We start from the raw sequence: 13,344 nt of genomic DNA, 5'->3' as shown, positions 1-13,344 counted from the left end.
TTGCATTTTTAAAGGTATCACATTTGTTAAAACAAAACTGCAACAGGTATTCAAAGTCCCTTTTTTTCCTCTCAAGAAAAACAACTTTAATCTCATGTTCAAGTCAATCTGATTCTTTTTGTCTTCAATCAAACAAAAGACAACAGAGAGCAGCAGTCCAAGAAAACAAACAGAAAACCCCACTTATAACTTAAATCATGGAATCATTTCAAAAGGACAGTAAAGTTGCAGCTGTACTATCAAAAATAAGCAGCACTTATCTGGCTGTATGAGCAAACTATCACTGCCTCTACAGACCAACTGGTTGTTGCTGATGAACCAGTATGGCTTGGAAGGAGGGAACAAAAAAAAAAATAAATCTCAGACTCAATGTTGACAGAGAATTTCTGAAAAATTTTTGTGGTCAAGACAATACCAAACCTCAAAATGCAATCCTGTAGACAAGATATTCTTCCTGTGGTGCTATACACGTGCAAAACAGACTGATAAGGAGTTCTTTAAACAAAGGCATCATAGAATCATATAGATGATGGGTGACAGACCAAAATGCAGTAATAATCAAAATAATCCAATAGTCCACGTAAAAACAGTGTTGTATGGTTGGCATTAATTCAAGAAAATAAAAATAAGAAAGCTGCATGAGCAACAAGTTAGAGTACCTGATCACTTACTGGGATTGTCTTGTTCCATCCATGCCAACAGCAGGTCCTTGTCAATGTAATTTCAGCTCTTTCTGAAAGGTGATCAGGACTGTTCCTCAAACAGTGCAAAATCCTACGAAATACAGTCACTGCCCGTGACTTAGGTAAATGCTACATTGGTGAAACCAAAAGGGTTTTAAATGTTTACTCAGTCACTGATTATAAGCTGAAACCTTACTACATATAGCTGTTCTAGTTGAGCAGAACTGGATGGTTGGAATAAAACGTCAAATGTCTGAGAGTGGGTCACTTTAATAGCAGATTATAATTATCTATGGATATTATAATCCCCAAAGAAATAATATTGTGCTTATAAATTCCTTTAGAAGAGTAAATAAAAGACAGTTAAACCACACCAGTGATAAAAAGCATATTTCTCCACATAGTGCCAATTCCTTTTTTTGTCACTTCACAGAATTTATTGCATACTCATATTTTTTTCATTAAAAGTTATGGTTGGTATATTGGCCAGCTGAAAAAAACAACTTAAACCATTCCACACAGGCATAGTTCTTACTGCACAATGGATAAATTATGAACACTTCCAGAGACACCATTCCTAAAAAAAAAAATATTCAGACACAAACTTCTTGAACAGTATTTCAACTTTAATGGAATCAGAACAGTAACCCATCAGAACAATTCTATACATCTCTATAAACACTTTGGAGCATGACTAAGTACCTATTACTTCCTATATACAATCACCTGAAACAATACACTGTAAATATGCCTTAACTAAGAAAATACAAACATGCTTTTGCAAGATTATTTAGCTCTTTTTGAGCGTAGCTGTCGCTTGATGATTAGCTGATCGCTTTCCTTCTCTTTTTTTCTATAAAGACCTGAAAAAGATGATATTTCAAGAGTTACTCAGCATTTCTTCAGTGACAAATGACATGCACTTCTAGACCCATGTAACCAACAACATGTTTTTTCCCAGAAGCTGTTTTCAGAATTCATTTTGCCTATTATCTTCTAGTCAGAGGTCTCCAGAACAGAGACACCATTTTAGTGCATCATAATAAGCAAAAAATACTGGGAACATATGAAATCCCTTTTTTTGCTGAAACAAATATCAAAGTCCAAAGAAAACAGTGATCTGAAAGCAGCTCTCACTTCTTATCTCTAATACTCATTTTGTGAAACAAGAAGCGTTCAGAAAACATATTTTTAGCTTAAATTTCTTTAGCTTTCTGACTTTCCCAGGATTCAGTCTTTAACTTTTTCTTCCACTTCCAAGCTCCTTAGCTTCTTTTGCCCTGCCTTCCTGTCATTTCCTTCAGCCTCCTGTGGACAGCATTTTGGTTACTGCTGCATCTATTCATACAGTTTACAGAAAAGTCAACAGAATAACTCAGTATGGGCAAATGCTCACCAGAGCGAATGAAAAAGGACTGAACAGAATGAAGAGATGTACTTCTAACAGCCAGAGCACGCTCAGCACTTTAGTTACTGACAAAACCATAAAGCTGGATTTCAGAAACAGTCCATCAAGCCCTGGCCTATAAGACTCTCTATAGGCTGGTTTAGACAGGGCAACGCAATTTAAGCACACGCAGAAGACTACTGAAACTGTGCTTTGAAAAGCATGGCTGTATCCAAATCCTAAAGTAACCCTAATAGCAGCTGGGCAGAAAAGGAATCGGAAATTACCTCAGATGCTCACTTGCCCTGCAAAGTTAATCGTACATGCAGACCTTTCTCTTCAGTGTTTCAATCATGCTATTCCAAATCTATGGATTCCTTAATGGTCTCTATTTCTGTTATCCCTTCATGCTACTCTTAAATGAACACCAACTACTGGAAAAACAAATTAAGACTCAACTGCTGTACTAGAGGAAAAAGTAACACTCCACATACCACAGCTAAGGTATCTAAGACTCCAAATGTGAAGATATCGCCATGACTGCTATATAGGTGATACAACAAGTCAGCAGTCACACACAGAGAAGATAAGCGAGAAAACAGAGAAAATTAAAGTAACACATCAGGAAGAAAAGACCAAAAGAAATAAGTCAGTACTTTCAAACCTCTTCTGCAACTTGACTCAATCAGGTTTGTTCTGTCCCCCCAATAGCTTATTTTAAGCCCAGATTACAGAAATAGATTACAGCGGACAGAACACTAACCCGTAATCACTTACCGAAGAATCAGGGATATCTAGAGGGCAAGAACTGTCCGTTGAACACAGCTTTCTCTTAGATCGTTTTGGCTTGAGCTTTCCTTTGACATTTTCTGGTTCTGCAGACTTGGGAGAGCTTATTGTTGCCATCAGCTTCTTTGCTACAAGAAAAAATTTATTGTAAATCAATGTCTTATTGGTTTTATGAGCCTCAAAATTAATGAATAAAGGTTTAATGAATAAAGGTTTATTAAAATCAGTTTAAAAATGAAACAGATGTAGTCTGAAATTTAAACATAAAAATTCAGAAGTGGTATGTATTTGACTACCACAGTCTTCTATATCCTGAAACAGTTTTCTATAGCTTCAAATGCAAAAGCTTAAAGGACACATTTAAATAGCACCAAAAAAATCAATTGGGATTCAGATTTCACTGGATGTTAAATACAACAGGAATTGAAAACCAGGCTTAACTTCTTTGTACTGACAGAAGCACAAGGTTGAGTCAATTTTCTCTATGTACTTGTATAGTTTTATCAAACTAGTACCAGCTCTATGAAGAGATGAGTGTGTGCATCTTATGAGCTAGAAGGAAAGAAGAGATCCCAATCAATACTAAGTTATGCAAAGGAGGGAAAAAATACAGGACATGGTAATAAAGGTTACAAATTAGACCTCATTTGCTCAAATAAAGTATTTCCAGGGTGAAATTTTGATTACTCTGAATTTGGCTTCCATTGATAATGACATGTTGTCCTCATGGAACCACTCTGACAAATGTGAAAAATGTTAGAAATCCCACTATCTTAACTGTGCATCGTGAATAATGACTAACCTTGTTTTAACCAGCCAAATAGTAGTGTCTTTTAGAATTTAACACTGGTGATTCTTTGTGCCCTCTGCTAATTTTAATCTTTTTTTTTAAAAAAAAACCCAGTAACTCAGAAATCATGTCTTACTGTAGGAAAGAATAAAAATATATTCTTCAATGGAAGGTCCTAGCAGTTAATTTTCCCAAGGCTATACTTAAACTTGAAATCCATTAACTGCTTCAGAGCTAGTTTATTGAACTCTTCCACATATTTTCTGGAGATACTGGCTTTCAGATTCTGTAGAACTAATCTTCCTCTCCTACATACATACTTCAAAAAACATTAATACAATTTCCACAGAAACAAAACAGGAAGAGGGGGGGAGATTGCTTATAGAACAAGGTCAGATCTGGGTTTGAATTCAACTCTTGATTTTTTTAGATCAACAGGTCAAGTTTCTGAAATTGCCTTTAACTGTTTTACTGTAAGCAAGAACAAAGTAACTCAGACATTTTGAGCTTATCATTGCTTTTATGATAAATTTATACGCACATAGTCCACACTGCATCCTTTCGCTCTACCTGGCTTACCTTTCACACTTAACCTAAACTTTAGAACCATGTGGTCCTTGTAATCCAGTCGGCCTCTTCTACTCTGCAAGATTCAGCAGAGCAGGCCCCAGCTCAGACTCCATTGTTTCATAAATGAAAGAACAACTGGATGCAGCAGACGTGGCCTTTAACAGCACATACATTAACAGATTACAGTAGAAAAAAGCTATTCTACAATACCCAGATAACATGGAATAAGCCTTATTTATTCTGTACAAACCTTTAGAGTGAAAAATAACAGGAGAACTTTGGAAAAAATCTCCAATTTTTTGTAGTGTTCCATCTTTCTTTTTAGCTGACTTTTTACGTGAAGTAGATTCTTGCTTTCTTAAGGGGTATTCTTTTCTTTTCTTCTGTGTAGAAGACATCTGTACAGAAATACACAGTCATTGTTTAAGTCAAAAAGTTGACTTATCTTCAAGTTTAATTCCATTTTGTTTGGCTTCAATGTTATTTTCAAGCTGACATTTTGAGCTTTGCTACCGAAACCTCTGCTCATTAATGATACTGCCGCAGCAAGCAATGTAGACAACCTTATTTTATACCCAAAAGAAAAAAAATTGTCAGTTTCACAGAATACATCTAAGGGCATGAGTAATATAGGAAACAAATAGTTTCTTTTAAAAAAGTAGATTCAAAGTTTTAGAGTATTTCATTAGACTAGCTGTTCTAGTTATAAAACAGAAGAAAACTGATGGTGAAAATAAATCTACTGTCCACCCTTTGAGCCTGCCCAGGTTACTACTAAGGCCTAAAATCATATTTTTATAGTTGTCATGCATATAGATGACACAAACCTTAGTTTTACTTCAAAAGGAATTGCCTATAACATGACATATGCTAAGAGTATGCTCAAACTAGTCTTCATAACTACTCAGCATGCAACATCCTTCCCTGGGAATCCCTGTACGCTGCAGCCAGTACACGTTCTGGGCAAATACAGACTGACTCTCCTTGGTTAGCTTAGAAAGTTTAGTAGGAAGACAACGTACGTGTTTAAGAATCCTATTAAAATACATAGATAAGGATTAAGATACTGCTGCATAAGAATGTTTGCTCCTTTCACAAGTCCACCTTTACAGAAAAGGTGGACTTATGAAAGGAGAAACTAACTTCAAAATTGAACAAAACCAAACTATTTTCTTGTTGCTTGTAGAAGGTGAATTAGTCATAGCAGGTTTTGCATTTTCTTGTTCTCACTTTTCACAAAATCCTAAGAAAATAAACATGACAAATTTTAACTAGGATTCTTCCGGAAAGAATAATGATTACCTATATTACAGAAGCAGCCACTATTTAAATGCTATGACTAACAGTAGGGAGGCATTGACTACTGCTGGATAGAGGTAACTATTCAAACGTGAAATAAACACTAAACAAACTTGTGGAAGGGAACTAGAAATGCCTGTAGTCAAACCATTCTGACATTTACTATTTTCTTCTCTCTGTTATTTCCTATACTTTTGACTTTAAGAGATTTGACAAGCCAACACCCAAATTGAAATTAATAAATCTAAGTGTAAATTTGGATTTATGGTGACAAGTATATAAAAAACAGGTTGGTAGCACAGTGCCATTGTTAAGCTGTCTTTTAATGACATCTTCTATCTTGTGAAGTGGTGCTGAGAGATTTCAGATAACCGACAGCCATACCAACTGATAACAGCATCAGAAAATGGAAAGAGGATTTTGTTCTTTAATTAGAAGGGAGCCTCTGAAAAAGATTTGGTTTTGTTTGTTTCTAAAACACCAGGGAGTTTGTTTCATTTTTAAAAAAATTTGACATGAGCAGTATGTGGTTATTTTAGCACTACAGGTTTCCCCTCAGTTTTAGTTTTCACAATGCTTTTCAGTTTTAGGAAATTTAAAAAAACAAACTGTGTCTTCAGTAGACTTGTAACAGTTAAAGTTACTGAATCATTTTATAATCTGTTTGGCATATGTAACATGAAGATAAATATTTAAATATTTAAATATGGGTACAGAAGGCCCCATATGCAGACCGGACCCGCTTCATAGGGAAGTCTGCTGCCTCCCTGGGGGCCGCGTCAATGACCTCAAGGCAAAACTCCCCACTCTAGTGAGACCCAAGGACTACTACCCTCTCCTGGTTTTTCAGGTAGGTAGTGACGACATTACTAGGAGAAGTCCTAAAGCAATGAAGAGAGATTTCAGGTCCTTGGGGAAAGTGATTAAGGGGTCGGGGGCACAAATTGTGTTCTCCTCCATCCCTTCAGTTGGAGGGATGGATGAAGAAGAACACAGGAGAACTCAACAGATGAGCTTGTGGCTCCAAGACTGGTGTTACAGTCAGGGCTTTGGATTTTTCAATCATGGGTTGGTATACAGGGCGCCAGACCTTTTGGCATTAGATGGAATGCACCTGTCCCAGAGGGGGAAGAGGATCATGGGACAGGAGTTAGCTGGGCTCATTGACAGAGCTTTAAACTAGATTTGAAGGGGGGAGGGGGAAAACATCAGCCCATCTGAAGTACATGTATACCAATGCACACAGTATGGGTAACAAACAGGAGGAGCTTGAAGCCATGATGAAACAGGAAAATTATGATGTTGTGGCTATTACAGAAACATGGTGGGATGTCTCCCATGACTGGAGTGCGCCTGTTGATGGCTACAAGCTCTTTAGAAGGGACAGACAAGGAAGGAGAGGTGGTGGGGTGGCGCTGTATGTTAGGGACTGTTATGATTGCCTTGAGCACAAGTGTAGCGAAGACAGGGTAGAGTGTCTTTGCGTTAGAATCAGGGGGAAGGCCAACAGGGCAGATGTTGTAGTAGGAGTCTACTAGAGGCCACCCACCCAGGACAGAGAGGTGGATGAAATATTCTATAAGTATTTAGAAGAAATCTCATGATCGCTTGCCCTTGTTCTTGTGGGAGACTTCAACTTCCCAGACATCTGCTGGAAGTACAGTACAGCAGAGCGAGACCAGTCCCGGAGATTCCTGGAATGTGTGGGAGACAACTTCCTGACGCAACTGGTGAGAGAACCAACCAGAGAAGGTGCCCTGCTGGATCTCCTCTTTGTGAACAGAGAAGGACTGGTGGACAATGTGGCAGCTGGAGGCCGACTAGGGCACAGTGATCATGAAATAATAGAGTTCTCTATTCTTAGAGAGGCCAGGAGAGGGCTAAGCAGAACTGACATCCTGGACTTCAAAAGGGCTGACTTTGTATTGATTAGGCACCTGCTTGAAAGGATCCCTTGGGAGACAATCCTGAACAGTATAGGGGTCCAGGAAGGCTGGGCACTCTTTAAGAAGGAAGTGTTAATGGCTCAGGAACAGGCAGTCCCCAGGTGCTGTAAGAGAAGCCAGCGACAGAGAAGACCAACCTGGCTGAACAGGGAGCTTTGGCTGCAACTCAGGGAGAAAAGGAAAGTTTACAGCCTTTGGATGAAGGGACTAGCCACTCACAGTGATTACAAAGACACAGTGAGGCTATGCAGGGCAGAAATCAGGAGGTCTAAAAGCCCAGCTGGAAATTACCCTGGCTTCAGCAATCAAGGATAACAAGAAATGTTTCTATAAGTATGTCAACAGCAAAAGAAAGACCAGGGAGAGTCTCCATCCCCTGCTGGATGCGGGGGGAAACATGGTAACAAGTGATGAGGAGAAGGCTGAGGTCCTTAATGCCTTCTTTGCCTCAGTCTTTAATAACAAGACTAGTTGGACTGAGGGAATCCAGCCTCCTCAGCCAGAGGACAGAGACTGGGAGAACGACCCCCCTGCAATCCAGGAGACAGTCAGTGACCTACTGCATCACATAGACACACACAAGTCTATGGGACCTGATGGGATACACCCGAGGGTGCTGAAGGAGCTGGCTGGGGTGCTCGCCAAGCCACTTTCCATCATTATCAGCAGTCCTGGCTGACCGGGGAGGTCCCGACAGATTGGAAACTGGCCAATGTGACGCCCATCTATAAGAAGAGTCGGAAGGATGATCCAGGAAATTACAGGCCTGTCAGCTTGACTTCAGTGCCCGGGAAGCTGATGGAGCACCTCATCCAGAGTACCATCACACAACACATGCGGGACAACCAGATGATCAGGCCCAGTCAGCATGGGTTTATGAAAGGCAGGTCCTGCTTGACAAACCTGATCTCCTTCTATGACAGGGTTGACCTGCTTATTGGATGAGGGAAAGGCTGTGGATGTAGTTTACCTCGACTTGAGTAGGGTCTTTGACACCGTTTCCCACAGCATTCTCCTGGCGAAATTGGCTGCTCGAGGCTTGGATGGTCGCACACGCTTTGCTGGGTAAAAAACTGGCTGGATGGCCAGGCCCAAAGAGTTGTGGTGCATGGAGTTAAATCCACTTGGTGGCTGGTCACGAGTGGTGTCCCGCAGGGCTCAGTTTTGGGGCCACTACTGTTTAAGATCTTTATTGATGATCTAGACGAGGGGATCGAGTGCACCCTCAGTAAGTCTGCAGATGACACCAAGTTGGGTGGGAGTGTTGATCTGCTTGAGGGTAGGGAGGCTCTGCAGAGAGATCTGGACAGGCTGGAGCGATGGGCTAAGGCCAACTGTATGAGCTTCAATAAGGCCAAATGCCGGGTGCTGCACTTGGGTCACAACAACCCCCAGCAACGCTACAGGCTTGGGGAGGAGTGGCTGGAGAGCTGCCAGTCAGAGAGGGACCTGGGGGTGTTGATTGACAGCCGGATAAACATGAGCCAGCAGTGTGCCCAGGTGGCCAAGAAGGCCAATGGTATCCTGGCTTGTATCAGAAATAGCGTGGCCAGCAGGGCCAGGGAAGTGATCTTGCCCCTGTACTTGGCACTGGTAAGGCCGCACCTCGATTACTGTGTTCAGTTTTGGGCCCCTCACTACAAAAAGGACATTGAATTATTCGAGTATGTCCAGAGAAGGGCAACGAAGCTGGTGAAGGGTCTGGAGCACATGTCGTACGAGAAGCGGCTGAGGGAACTGGGGTTGTTTAGTTTGGAGAAGAGGAGGCTGAGGGGAGACCTCATCGCCCTCTACAACTACCTGAAAGGAGGGTGCAGAGAGCTGGGGATGAGCCTCTTTAACCAAGTAATAAGTGATAGGACAAGAGGTAATGGCCTCAAGTTGCACCAGGGAAGGTTTAGACTGGATATTAGGAAGTATTTCTTTCCAGAACGGGTTGTTGGGCATTGGAATGGGCTGCCCAGGGAAGTGGTGGAGTCCCCATCCCTGGAGGTGTTTAAGAGTAGGGTCGACATAGCGCTGGGGGATACGGTGTAGTTGGGATCTGTCAGTGCTAGGTTAACGGTTGGACTAGATGATCTTCAAGGTCCTTTCCAACCTAGATGATTCTGTGATTTAAGAGTAACATTCAGGTGAATAAAACAGCAATAAGATACTTCTAAAATTAGTTCCATGTTATTGAAAAATTACTTAGCTAAATGTTATCCCATCAGGATATGAACATCTACGCTATGAAAGGATTTATAAATGGATTGGTAAAACAGTCTTCTCAAAACATGGATAACTATGTTAGATGAAATATATTCATCTGTAGATAAGGTTCAGTACTTTTCCAGTGCCTTCAGAAGGATGGTTATTTTTACACTTACTTTTCCAGCAGCCTAAGAGAATACTCCTCTCAAAGAAAATTGGTTCAAGACATAGGAAGTTTAAATCAAATCTGGACATTATTCCAGAATGAAGCGTTCAATTCCAGATGAATTAACTTACACAACTTTTAACAGTTACTTTTGTAATCCAAGTTTAACAAAATGAGTTTATTGAAGTACTGTTGAACACTAATCACTGAAGTGACCGTTTCTCTTAACTATTTTACTAAGAGATTAAAAAAACATCACTTGAGAACACTTGAATGAGAATGCTAGAAAACCATCAGACACTTCACTCTCCAGCTGAGACAAACTCAGAGTGATCACTTGCCACTTATGCAAATGACCCACAGGTCATCTCCCTATACTCACCTGTCAGCTTCAGAAGTCCTTAGAAGTACAGAGATTCATAAGCCCCACAAGTAGGATTACAAGTAAGTACCACCACAATGAGGTATTAGGGTTTCATAGTCTTTGTGTCTTAGAAATAGCTCTGTTCATGCTAATGTTGATAAAAGTCAGAGGAAAGAAATGTGCGGTTCAAGTAGGAGCAGTGAAGATTTTTACCACCCTGAACTGCTGTGAAGCCTTAGTCTCGCACATAAACACCACAGCACACTAAGAACGCTGGCACATATAACCTAGCACAACTGAAGGAATTAAAGAGGAATTAAGTTCTACAGAAAACAGGGAGGTTCAGGTGCTCGTGCAATTAGTTCTGTATATTCCCTTTAAATACAAAAAGATCAAAGAAAACACAGACTGGACAAAAAGTCAAAGGAAGTGGTCTTGAAACTCTGAAATGCAATGATTAAGCCCAGAGGCTTAACTTTTAATTGCCTATTAGAAGAGGTTATAGTTGATACCAATGATTGCTTAAACCAAAAGAAGCAGTTCTATTGAACTGGTCTCTAATCCTGCAGATCACAGCTACAGACAGAAGCAAATAGTAAGAGCAAGGAGAGAGAAATGTAAAAGGTGAAGAGGAAGTACATATCAGGGACAAGCGTCCAGAGTCTGGATAAATTGAAATCTATGACTTTATTCAACATAGGCCAGAGATCCACACCTTGGCAGGAGGTGGGGGGTGGGGGGGAAAGAGGTTTAAATATTCTCTGTATATATCCTTAGGATCTCAGTGAGAATCAAAAGGATAGGATTTTAACAAATGATCAGAGTAATAAATTGAAAGACTACACAACACATTTTGTCAGTTGGTCTAGGTCATACCTCATCCCTCTCTTCACTTGTCCTTTTCTTTCTTGGCTTGAGCACTTTAACTGTAGCTGGTAAGGTGCTGCCCTGGTGTTTCACCTCCATCTTATCGGGTTCCAGAGGTGTGAACTGAATTTCCATCTCTGGTTTTGGGAACCAACTAGTATTTCCACTTTCTGTGGACACTTCTGAAGAGTCAAGGACAATTTCTGAATGCTCCTGCAAATACATGGAAATTTTAAGAACACAAGTTTTAAAATAACTGAGTTAAAAAACCCATAATACACATCTTTCCCCAACGGATTGCAAAGTAAGCATTCCATTTCCCAGCTTTCACTTTCAGAACACTTCTAATTGAAGGAATCTACTTCAACCATAGCAGAGTTTAACCCTTACTTTCTAAAACTTTTTTGTTACATTTTAAAAAGTTAACGTTTCTATCTACAGTGACAGAACTTGAACTCAGCCTGATACTTTGTTTCCAAGTCATTTTGCTCAAGGGCAGAGACAGTCACAGTTTTCACAAGTAGCAGTAGTAGAATGGACATGACTTTCATCTTAACTCTGCTGCTCCTTAGGAGCTAGGCAGTGATAGCAGCTTTTGAGAGAAAAGTATAACCTTTCTCTAGCCTAGCTTTAAGGAATTTTCCCTTCCCCTTCTACACCAGAGAAGTTGTGTAAGTAACAAGGTCCAACTAGCAAGCTACAAGCCAAATTCAACCTGTGAGAGGCTTCTACATCACTACCTGTTCTCTGGAGGAAGAGCAGGCATTAAGGCAGCCCGCAGCCCACAAGCTGAAAACCTTGTCTTGTACCTGCTCACAGCCAAACTGCAAGAACTGCACAGTGAGGGTGGGATGGAAAAATCAGTTTGACAATTCTTCTTCCTCAGCAGCACTTACCTTCCACCATCCACCCAACCTGTTTTTCTTAGCAAAACCAGCAAGTGAGAGCTGTGGTCCTCCCAGCTCCTGCATCTCTGTGGCAGCAGTTCAGCTGTTGGCTAGCATACAGGAATGGATTCAGCAGCTGTTTGAATGAAACCTGAAAGACAGGCTGCTGGGGTGGTTGGTGCTTAGAAACTGCAGGTGGCTGCTACTACTGCTGCTGGTGGGGTCCCAAACAGAGCAGCTGCTGTGGCTTCTCGAAGGGCACTCTCCTCCTCTCAAAAAGGAAAGTGATCAAAGCTCATGGAAAGCCCAGAGATAGTCACATTCTGCAACAGGCTCTGCTGGGATTCTGAGTAAGAATACAAGCACCACTGCATTCCCAAGAATGGAGTTGGCTAATATAAACATTTTTCTTTATAACTGCTACTTCATGAGAGTTAGCCATCAAAAAGTTACACAGGAATGGCTAGTGTCATTAGCTAACACAGCTACACACAAGAATCCTGTAGTGGAAGAAAGCAAATCCAATTTGCCCTGCTACTGCTCATCCATTTAAAAGGGTTTATATATTTGTTTCAAGTGACTTATCTAATAATCAGCCACTTCATAAGCATTGGTGAGAGGTAGGATTTCAAGAGCATGCAGCTGAAGTCAGATATAGCTATTCACATGATTATGTTATACATCTTTTATTTCTACCAAAAGCCACTAAAATGAGGTGATCTGATCACCAAGAAAGGTATTTGCAGAATAAAACTTTAGAATTATTCAGACAACAGGATACATTTTCTTCCCTATTCTGCATTTAGCAAAACCCATACAACTGCATAAAATTTTTAAATTTCAGTTTTGTACCAACCTCACTTAATGAAGAGGCACTGCTAGGACATTGAGATAATGAATAATTCCCTTTAACTGCGTCATATCTAACTGAAATACTTGACAAAGTATAGGATTAGTCCTGCTTTGTTTTTCTATAAACTGTAAATATTTAGAACGAGAAGAGATTATGCTAAACTGTAAACCTCAAAATATTTTGATTTTTCTAAAGCTACAATGTAAAAGCTCAAGTGCAGACAGCTAATGAACACCTGGGCTGAGAGACAACACAAGTTTAAGGCAGTAACCTCTACTCACGATGCCATCATGAGATGTGCCCTGCTGGGTCTCACCAACAGTCCGTCTAGTTCAATATTCTGCCCCAAGAGTGGCAAAGGGAGATGCTATTTAAGGATAACATGGTGATCCTGGTCACCTTGTCATCTGTCCTCTCCATACTCTCCCAGCATTCTTAGCTGTGCATTACAATTGTCAGAGTCTACACCACTGTCTAACCCTCAGAGTATCCATTTAAAAATATATTGATGGATTTCTACTACAAAATTTTTCTAATCCCTGCTGACAGT

General features: G+C 40.4%; 1 protein-coding gene across 1 annotated transcript; it reads right to left on the bottom strand.

Moving 5' to 3' along the window:
• Positions 1–1,288: 1,288 nt before the first annotated feature.
• Positions 1,289–11,189, bottom strand: LOC141938570 (kinesin-like protein KIF20B). Its single transcript, XM_074857442.1, has 4 exons — positions 11,064–11,189; positions 4,470–4,617; positions 2,848–2,987; positions 1,289–1,546 (listed from the first exon to the last, which is right to left on the bottom strand). The coding sequence occupies exons 1-4, from the start codon at positions 11,187–11,189 to the stop codon at positions 1,508–1,510; spliced, it is 453 nt and encodes a 150-aa protein (XP_074713543.1). The 3' UTR covers positions 1,289–1,507.
• Positions 11,190–13,344: the final 2,155 nt, after the last annotated feature.

This window comes from Strix uralensis, unplaced genomic scaffold (assembly GCF_047716275.1).
Source record: "Strix uralensis isolate ZFMK-TIS-50842 unplaced genomic scaffold, bStrUra1 scaffold_163, whole genome shotgun sequence".
NCBI classification, from domain to species: domain Eukaryota; kingdom Metazoa; phylum Chordata; class Aves; order Strigiformes; family Strigidae; genus Strix; species Strix uralensis.
The sequence above is the reverse complement of the archived record's forward strand: the minus strand, read 5'-3'. Positions and strand labels throughout refer to the sequence as shown.